Raw genomic sequence first — 9,657 nt, 5'->3', positions numbered from 1 at the left:
TTACGGTCGCCATTATACGAAGGCACCGGTGAAATATTCGTGTAAACAAGATTTCTAAAATGTTTGGATATACATATTTTATATTTATCGCAAATAACTATTAGACATCAAAACTATTGGAAAAAACCTATCAGTTTTGGTAGGAAAAGCCCATGTTTGGCAACACTGTACCCGTTACTCAGTAACGAATACATAAGGTTTGCTACAGCTCTAATAAATACATATAATGCATCACGGTTCGCCGGAACGTAGTCTGGGAAGAACCAAAACATATAGAAATAAATGTATTAATTAATGCCAGAGCAAATGCAATTTGCCGTACCGAACCTTAGTCAAGCTTGGAAAGCATAGTCTCAAAAGTTGAAGAACTACATTACTGCGTGTAATCTAGATTCCGAAGATTATTCGCGGAAAACAGCAATTTTATTGCACCTGCTTGGAGGTGAGGGTATAAATATTTCCAATACGTTCCCGTCAAATTTAAAATATGAACCAGTCGTAGAAAATTTCAATCTGCATTTAGAACCAAAAAAACAATTTAATCTACCAGCGCTACAAATTTCTTTCGTCCTGCCAAAAAGCAGGCAAAACCATTGACTTCTTTCTAACTAATCTAAAGTAAAGCGTTAAAGCATGCGAATATAATACTGATGAGTCTGACGTGGTTCGCGATGTTTTCATAATCGGACTAAGCGATGACAAACTACATATGTATGCAGCTTCTAGATGTTAAAGATGTAACTCTGGAAAAAAGCTGAAATGAGCGCCAAGTCCTACATTCTCAACCAAATTCAAGCAAGGGAGATGTCTAGCCAAAATGTTGTAGTTTATGAAGGTACTGTAAATATTGTACCAAAACACAGTCGAAGTGCACAGAGACCAACTACAACAACAGCAGTGTTGATCAGGATTAACTCGGACTTAATCCGGATCAACTGCAGTTAATTGCCGAGTAGATCCGGATCAACGCTGCCGTCTGTTTATGCTTTTACTCAAAAGAACAGGGGGAAGCAGGGTGTCCAGATTGTTTAAAAAAAGCGCAATTTCTGAAAAAAAAAAATCGGCAAGAATCGCCAATTTTTTTTTTTATTAAATTCATGAAATGGATTTAACAAATCTTTTATATTAAAAATGAGATCATTTTATAATATTGTTTTTAAGAACAAAAACGAATATAGTACCTTCAGAGGGTAATAATAAATAACACAAATCACTTATATAATAGTGATGTACAAACAGTTTTCTTTAAAAAGACGCATACTTTTTAAAAATATTTGTTTCAACACATTTTGCAATAGTACTGCGCAATTATTAGATTTATTATAACTCATATTAATTGATAAATCGCACAATCCACTTTTAAGAGCTCGGCGCTAAAAATTAAATAAAAACCTATAATAAGGCGAGATCAGCTATTTCCACAATTTCTTCAAAATCACCTATAGTGTCTGAATGATTTACATTTCTGTTGTTGCCATATATTGAGCTATTCAACCTCGATCACATACTGTTCGATATTGGAAACGTCATCCTATTTCGAATCTTAGTTTTTGTTGAATTCATTACGGAAAAAACGCGCTCAACTAAGCGTGTGAGTGCGGCAAGGATAATAATATGAATTTACTTATATTTCCAAACATTTTATTGCTTGTTGCGGTTTTCACTCCGTAAGCAATTATCCAAAATTCTTCAGAGTCGAATGGAATGGTTCTGAGAAAAGTTATTCCATGGGAAAGTTAAAAGATTTAAATATTCAGTTTCCGCTGCTCTTCTTTCCTTCAAAGTCAAATAGTGAATTAGCAGGTCCGTGAAACTCGCCCTCTTGTGATTCACACACTTTTCAAAGCTTTTTTAAAAGTATTTAATTGACTAGGTAATCGTTTCAAAATATCTTCGATTAGGGTGATTAAACCTTTTTGACAGTCTTTTAATATGCTTCTTAAGTCAAGTTTATCACGTAGTTCATTAGCCTCTTCGGTCAAATTATCGCAGAAAACTAAGTTTTGTATATTTTTATAATTGGAAAAAAGTTATTTGGAGGTGTAAAATCACCGAAAATCGCCAATGGCGATTTCCTAAATTTTTACGCGCAAAAAAAAAATCGCCAAATTGGCGCGAAATCGCCAAATGAGGACACTCTGGTGGGAAGAGCGATGTCCGAACATTGATCCAGATGCCCGGAATTAGGTAAAATATGTTTTCATTGCCAAAGTGCAAATCACTTTTCTAAGTTTTGTAAAAAAATAACTCTATTGCTTTAGGAAAAATTAATAACCATTCCAACGAGTTTGGTAGTAGTGAATCTTTTGATAATTGTTTGTATAGGTACATTGAATGTAGACCTTGCCGTTAATCGCGTACAAAGTGGTAACTCAATTTTTTCTAGAGACATTATTGTTAATAATAGCATAATCCAATGTGAGCTGCATACGGGCGCGGCAGGGAATGTAATGTCTTTCAATACATTAAATAAACCTAATCATTATAATTGTTTTGAAATATGTAAGGCCAACGGTTCTTTTACTGCTTTCCGTGGATCACGGATTCGTATTATTGGCAAATGTAAGGCATTCCATTTTTCATAATAAATGAAATGTAAGGGCTATTATAGGAAAGAATGACCTCATAAAATATGGGCTAATACAAATAAAACAGGTTCATATTAAATCGCCCCAACAGAAGTTAACAACGAGCACTGGCAGGGAATTCGAAAGTTGGACTTATTCGGTAAAAGCTGTGACAGACGGCAAAGCTTATGCATATAATCTGGCATACATATGCGCATAATAATTTTGACCTCACAGACGGCAGTTATGCGGATAAACGAGCCGCAAGGTCGAGGGTTCGAGTCCCACGGCCAATTAAATTTTCATTTTTTTTTTATTTTTTTTTCATTCTTTTTTTTATAAGTTCTATATTTTTTTTACGTTGCTTTCAGTTAGTTGTTGTTGACTTTTTATTAAAATTCAACTCTAAAAATTTAAATTAACTGATAGTAAAATAAAAAAATTTTTTTTTTTTTATTTTTTATTTTTATTTTTTTTTTATTAACGCATTAAACAAGGTGACATTAATACACTCTGATACTGCAACTAATATGAAACACGAAAGACATACTAACAAGCACTTTTGTTGGAATACATTTAAGAGTTTGTGGTAAGCGAAATGTAATTTACATATTTACAAAAATACTTAAAATACAAGTGCTGCTACTAGCTTCCCATCAGGTCACACACAGTTGTGCGTTTGAGACGCCGCCGGGATGTTGAAACCAAGAGTAGGTTGGAAACACTCGAGTTGACATGAGATATCAACCGCTGTTGATGAGCTCTGGCAGATTGCTTAACCACGTCAGCGACAGTGGACATACCAAGATCGCGATGCAGGTCCGAATTCCTCACGTAGAACGGAGCATTAACTATACCTCGTAGTACCTTATTTTGAAACCTCTGCATGATGTTTATGCAAGATTCGCTTGCACAACCCCACAGTTGAATGCCGTAAGCCCAAACCGGCTTCAACACTTGCTTGTAAAGTAATAGCTTGTTGTGAATTGAAAGTTTCGAATGCCTGCCAATTAGAAAATTTAGTTTACTTAGTTTAATATTGAGCTCTTCTCGCTTTTTCTTAACATGCGCTTTCCAGCGCAGCTTAGCATCAAGTGTAAGGCCGAGATATTTTGCTTCGTTGACATAGGGAACGCTAATATCATTTATGAAGATTGGTTTGTATGATAACTTCTTTAGAGTAAAAACTATGTGCACCGACTTTGTGTTATTTAACTTAATGCGCCATTTCTTTGCCCAGGTCACTACGGAATTTACTGCAGATTGTAGCGCATTTGTAGATTCTTCTACCGTTTTTCCGATCGCCAAGATCGCCGTGTCATCAGCAAATGTTGCAGTCACAAATTTCTCCTGACTTGGCAAGTCGTGTGTGTATAAAAGATACAAAACAGGACCCAGAATACTCCCTTGGGGCACTCCAGCATTTATTTTTTGCAGGGCAGAGAATGAGTTTTCATTCCTGACGCGAAAGTACCTATCACTTAGATACGAGGCCAGTATCTCGCAATACGCCCTTGGTAGAAGGGCCTTTAGCTTTTGTAACAGTCCATCGTGCCAGACCTTGTCAAAGGCCTGCGAAACATCCAAAAACACAGCAGAGCAAACTTTATTTTCTTCCATGGCAGACTCAATGTTTTTCACGATTCTGTGCGCTTGGTCAATGGTTGAGTGGTGTTTGCGAAATCCAAACTGGTGAGTCGGGATCAGACACCTTTCATCTATAATCGGCAATAGGCGTGCCAACAACAGTTTTTCAAAGAGTTTTGATAGAAAAGGGAGTAGCGATATTGGCCTGTAGGAAGAAACTTCATTAGGTGGCTTGCCAGGCTTGTGGATCATAATGACCTCTGCCATCTTCCAATGGATGGGAACATACTCTAGCTCGAAACAGCAATTAAATAAGTGCGTCAGATAAACAATACTGCCTTGGGGTAGGTTTTTTAAAACTTCAGCTGTAATAAGGTCAAAGCCCGGTGATTTCTTTACCTTCAACTTGCTAATCTGACTTGCAACCTCTTCAGGACTAACATGCATTATACGGGAGTTACCTCCGGAGCAGGTTGTGCTTGTTGTATCAACCTCATTTGATCCTTCGTTAGGAGTGAACGTGTTTTTGAGGTGTTCGGCGAAGATGTTTGCTTTCTGCGCGCTAGACTTTGCCCACGTATTCTCATCGATCTTAAGTGGAGCACAGTGGGTTATAGGCCGGTTGAGATTTTTAGCAGCTTTCCATAAAGAATAGTCGGTTGTCTTTTCCGAAGTTAGTCCCAATAAGTAGCGGTTGAATGCATCGTTTTTAAAAGCTTTAATTGCCGCCTGTAGCTGCTTCGTTACTTTATTTAATCTCGTCTTGATCTCAGGAAATCTAGTTTGCTGCCACCGTCGACGAAGCTTCCTCTTTTCAGATACCATGTCCATGATAGAGGCTGGATATTTTTTCCTGTTCTGGATAAGCTTCTGTGTAGGAGTACTACTCCAAGCGGCATGTTGGATTCGTTGGGTGAATCGTAAAATTTCATCGTCAAGCTGATCAACAGTGGTAATTGCGCCAGGAGTTGTAGGGAAAGAATCGAGTGACTTTTGAAAGTACTTCCAGTCCGTGAATGAGTTAACTAATCGGGGATTATTTGTACTCGGGATAGGCTCATCGTGTATAGCTAGTATTACGGGGGAATGGTCTGAGTTTAAGTCAAACTCCTCTGCAATGGAGAGGTGGTTTAACGATATATTTTTAAGTATGAAAAAATCGATGAGGTCGGGAGCTTTATTCGTATCCGAGGGCCAGTAAGTAGGTTTTCCACTTGAGATTGTTTTGCAGCCTGCAGTCTGTATGGCTTTGTAAAGCTCTCGGCCTTTCGTTGTAATGAGACGCGAGCCCCAGTGTGTGTGCTTTGCATTGAAATCACCGCCTATTACGTAACGACCTTCGTACCTTCCAAAGAGAGATAAGTAGTGGTTTTGTTTAAGCAGATGTCTAGGTGGGCTATATAAAGCCGTCAGTATTAGTGGCTGCTTTAGAGTTTCGACGCAAACGGAAGTGGCTTGGAATTCGTTTGAGCTTAGCTGATCGTGTAGGTAGTGAGGTATTTTGCTACTAATGAGAACTGCACTGCCACCCCTTGCACAATTTTCTGGGTGTATGGTGTGATAGACGGTGTAGTTTTCGAACAAAACGTGCGAATGTCTCGTAAAGTGCGTTTCCGAAATTAAACATACATCGACATTTTTACTGCTAAGAAGAACTTCCAACTCAGCTTGGTGTTTCCCAAGACCATTCGCGTTCCATAGTAAAATTTTTAAGGATTTGCTAATCATCGAAGAATTGCATATTCTGTTCAAGAGCAGCAAGGCGGATATCAATTGACTTAAAGACCTTCTCCTGCTCGTTTAATCTAGACAAGATTAGTGATAGAATGCCCATATTATTTGACGAGTCCAAGTTTTCGGAGGTTTCTTTTGTGACTTCCGCATACGTATTGGGGTTTTTCTTGACGTTCTTGCTATTATTGTCCCCGAGCGGCTGAGGTTGTCGCCTCGGGGGCATGGGGTCTTTAGTTGTTTTCTCTGCTTTCTTTGATTTTAGCTTCTGTAGCTCTTTGGCAACAATGCAACCACGATAATTGGCTGGGTGTGGTTCACCACAGTTACAACATTTTGGTTTCTCCGAATCTGGCTTTTGGCAGTCAATTGTATCATGCTTACCAGCGCATTTTACACATCTGGGTGTCCTACCGCAAAAGTTTTTCGTGTGTCCGTATGACTGACATTTTTTACATTGCGGAATTAATTTCGACGATTTTACGGGTTCAATTTTGACAATTGTGTGTAAGATGCTTTTAATTTCGTATATTTTTTTAATGTCCTCTGACGGATCAAACATCAACAAAAAGATGTCCATCGGCTCCTTAGTCTTCCACTTTAGTTTGTTGACTGCATTTGTTGCCTTAAAACCTTGCGCTTTGAGATCACTTAATATCGATTCCTTGTCACAAGAGTGATGAAGGTTTTTAGCTATTACCTTAATAGGTCTAGACTGTTTATCCTCGTAACTAAACCAAGGAATATTTTCGTTATTAAGTAGTTTAGTTACAGACCTATAGTCTGTTGAATCGAAGGTGGTTATTCTATAACCAGCATTGCTAACTAGTTTGACAAAAAACTTGTTTTTTATAGTGGCAATAAGCTGACAGTGAAGCTTTTTAAAGTCTTTGACTCCATTGATAATAATTGGAGGAGGACGATTCGCTTTTTTTGGGGTTTTATTAGGGCTCGGATTAGTGCCTGCTGCTAATTTGGTAGTGTTTACGTTATTTTTAACAGATAGTTCAGGTGAGGACTCTGCTTTGCGTTTTTTAGATGGCCTTCGTTGTTTGAGAATCCATTCTGTTTCGCGGGTGAGCTCTTCCTCATCTGTTTCGTACGTTATTACTTCTTTTCCATTGATTGGAGTTGATTTTTGGCAACACTGGCTTTCCTCATTGGTACTTTTAAGTTTTCCGTTTTCGTTCCTAAGAAAGGAAATTTCACATTTCAGAGACTGACATAATTGTTCAAGTTCGTTTATTTTCTGTAGCAACTGTTCGTTGTTCACACTTATTGCGCCGCCACCTGGTGGTGGGGTTCTAAAAGTACTCATTGCACTGCTTGCACTGCACCATACGGTAGCACTGCTTTTTGCTGTGTCGGTACTGCAGTATCAGAATGACAGCAGTCAATAAACTTTTTCAAGGCTATCCAATGAAGAGTAGCGTTGTTGTACGCGCTAGTTTGTACCAGTTTTTGTACACTTTTTATGGCGAAATTTTATTAGTTTAACTTCGAAAACACGATTTATTTCAACTTTGTGCGCGATTTATTATAATTTGATTGCCACTATTTTGAATTATATTGACTTTTATTTTTTAATAACCACTTTCCGTAGAAAATCTTATTAGCGAAGTGAGCACAAAAATCGCGGAGCGCTGTAAAAACACGTCCGCTCGCACTCGGATTCAATCAACATATATATATAAAAAAAGTGATATAAAATAAAGCAAATGAAAACAAAATAAAGTAAAATTAAATATAAATAGAAAACCGATCAGTTTAAAATTAAGTGAAAATAAATAATAAATAAATAAATAATACGCCAGTCATAGAAAATTGCCCTGTAACTTACAAGATAGTTTGAAAAATGAGTTGTCCAAGATGGAGGCTGCAGAAGTCATTGAGAAGGTCACCATATCATAACCAAACAAATCCCGCGCGTGTGTCTTGATCCAAGAAACCTGAATAAATTTTAAAACGTGAAAGTCCAAATTAATAGATGGTATATATTTCTCTACCCTAGGTGCAAGTAATGGCTTTCGGATGCTAAAATTGGACGAGCATAGCTCATATCTGTGCACGTTTCAAACGCAATTCGGCAGCTACAGATTTAAAAGAATGTCATATGGAGTTATGTATGAGATTTTGCAGAGGGAAATGTTAGAAATTTTTTCCGACTGTGACGCCATTACATATATAGAAGACATTCTAGTGTATGGTAAAACGATTGAGGATCACAACAAAAAATTTCAAATGGTTTTAGAAAGGTGTAAGTTAGCCACCATAAAACTAAACGAGAAAAATGTCACGTACGTCATTCACAAGTTAAGTTTTTTTGTCATATTTTTAGTGCCAAAGGTATAAAATCAGACTCCCTAAAATTGTAGACAATTGTTCACATGCTAACACCTAGAAGCGTGAAAGACGTCCAACGATTTCAAGGTTTAGTAAATTATTTTCGTACTTTTATTCCAAATTTATCTGAGAAGTCAATGCCATTACAACAGTAAAAAAGAATGTGTTATTCGAATGAAACGACACCTATGAGAAAGCGTTTCAAGGCCTAAAAATGTCAGTCGTAAGTCCGTCGTGTTTAGCATTTTTGATCCTAAAAAAGATATCATAATATCGTGTGATTCGTCACAATTTGCCGTAGGAGCTGGGGGTCAATTCTCGTTCTGTGAAACGGTGAAATGAAAACTTTTTTCGCGTTTTCATTGCACTTCCGATTCGCTTTCAGTGAAAAAATGAAAAGAAACGTCAAAGTGTTTTCACATGAAAAAAAAAAGTGGAACGAAACGAAACTTTTCACTTTTTCACAACCCTGACGATTCTCGTTCTGTGAAACAGTGCAACCAACTGTCAAAAACTTATCATATGTAAAAAAATTTTACACAGCCTATTTATACGTGAAAACAAGATGGAGAAGATACCAAGAGGAAAGCGCGCCAGCGAAAACCAAAAAGAGTTTTTAATAAATTATCTAGAAGACAATGTAGACATTGCAAACGATAAGTATGAAGCCTTTTTAACATAAACAAACGAATACCAATTATTTATAATTATAGATTTGTGACGGCAGATGGTGCCAAATTTCGCGAAGAAAAGTGGAAAGAACTAGCGGTGAGCCTCAATGCTCTTGGCGGAACTCAAAAGGATGGTGCAAAATGGAAGAAGTATTGGTCGAAGGACCATATGTTGCTCTTTAGCAACGTAAAAGGGTGTGTTTGAGTATATTTAATTGAATAAGTAAAGCAAATTTTAGGGTAATACAAATTATTCCGAGTTTATTCAAAAATGGGAAAATATAGTGGACTGTAGGTTAAATTGAATTTAATAAACTGGTCTAGTCGACGATTCGATTGCGAGTGCCCCCATACCGGTGTACGGGTGCCGAGAGCTCACATTCGGAAAAAGTACATATTTGACAATTCAGTACGTTCAAAAGGAATTCTAGTACAATTTTAAACATATATATATATATAAGGATAGTGAGTATGTTCAGTTTCGAATTAAGTAATTCTATTACATTTCAAATATGTATATAAAGTAAAGGGTGACTAATTCTTCATGTAAATTCATTATAAGTAATTCTATTACATTTCAAATATATTTATAAGATAAAGGTTAGCTAATTATTCATCATCATCCATGTCTTCGACAATGATGTGATTATTTTTTTAATCTTTTGTTTTAATACCTACAAACAGACTTCATACTCGCACAAAATATAGTGCGATAAGGCAGGCAGAGCAGAGAAGTGGTATAAACGGTTTGAGCCGGG

At 37.0% G+C, this 9,657-nt stretch overlaps 1 protein-coding gene across 1 annotated transcript; it reads left to right on the top strand.

The window, feature by feature from the left end:
• The first annotated feature begins 8,632 nt into the window (after nucleotides 1-8,632).
• LOC108369317 (uncharacterized) lies at nucleotides 8,633-9,531 on the top strand. The gene is made up of 2 exons (XM_017624408.1): nucleotides 8,633-8,888; nucleotides 8,942-9,531. Exons 1-2 carry the CDS (start codon nucleotides 8,794-8,796, stop codon nucleotides 9,102-9,104), a joined length of 258 nt encoding a protein of 85 aa, XP_017479897.1. The 5' UTR covers nucleotides 8,633-8,793; the 3' UTR covers nucleotides 9,105-9,531.
• The last annotated feature ends 126 nt before the right edge of the window (nucleotides 9,532-9,657 follow it).

Source organism: Rhagoletis zephyria, unplaced genomic scaffold, assembly GCF_001687245.7.
Source record: "Rhagoletis zephyria isolate East Lansing unplaced genomic scaffold, Rhagoletis_zephyria_1.1 Rzeph_scaffold_03609, whole genome shotgun sequence".
Classification (NCBI taxonomy): domain Eukaryota; kingdom Metazoa; phylum Arthropoda; class Insecta; order Diptera; family Tephritidae; genus Rhagoletis; species Rhagoletis zephyria.
The sequence above is the reverse complement of the archived record's forward strand: the minus strand, read 5'-3'. Positions and strand labels throughout refer to the sequence as shown.

What these genes read in the sequence shown, in the direction of transcription:
- LOC108369317 (XM_017624408.1), top strand. Translation starts at nt 8,794, where the DNA reads ATGGAGAAGATACCAAGAGGAAAGCGCGCCAGCGAAAACCAAAAAGAG. An exon ending in GTAGACATTGCAAACGATAA is followed by an intron (nt 8,889 to 8,941) that starts GTATGAAGCCTT and finishes TTATAATTATAG; the next exon opens with ATTTGTGACGGCAGATGGTG.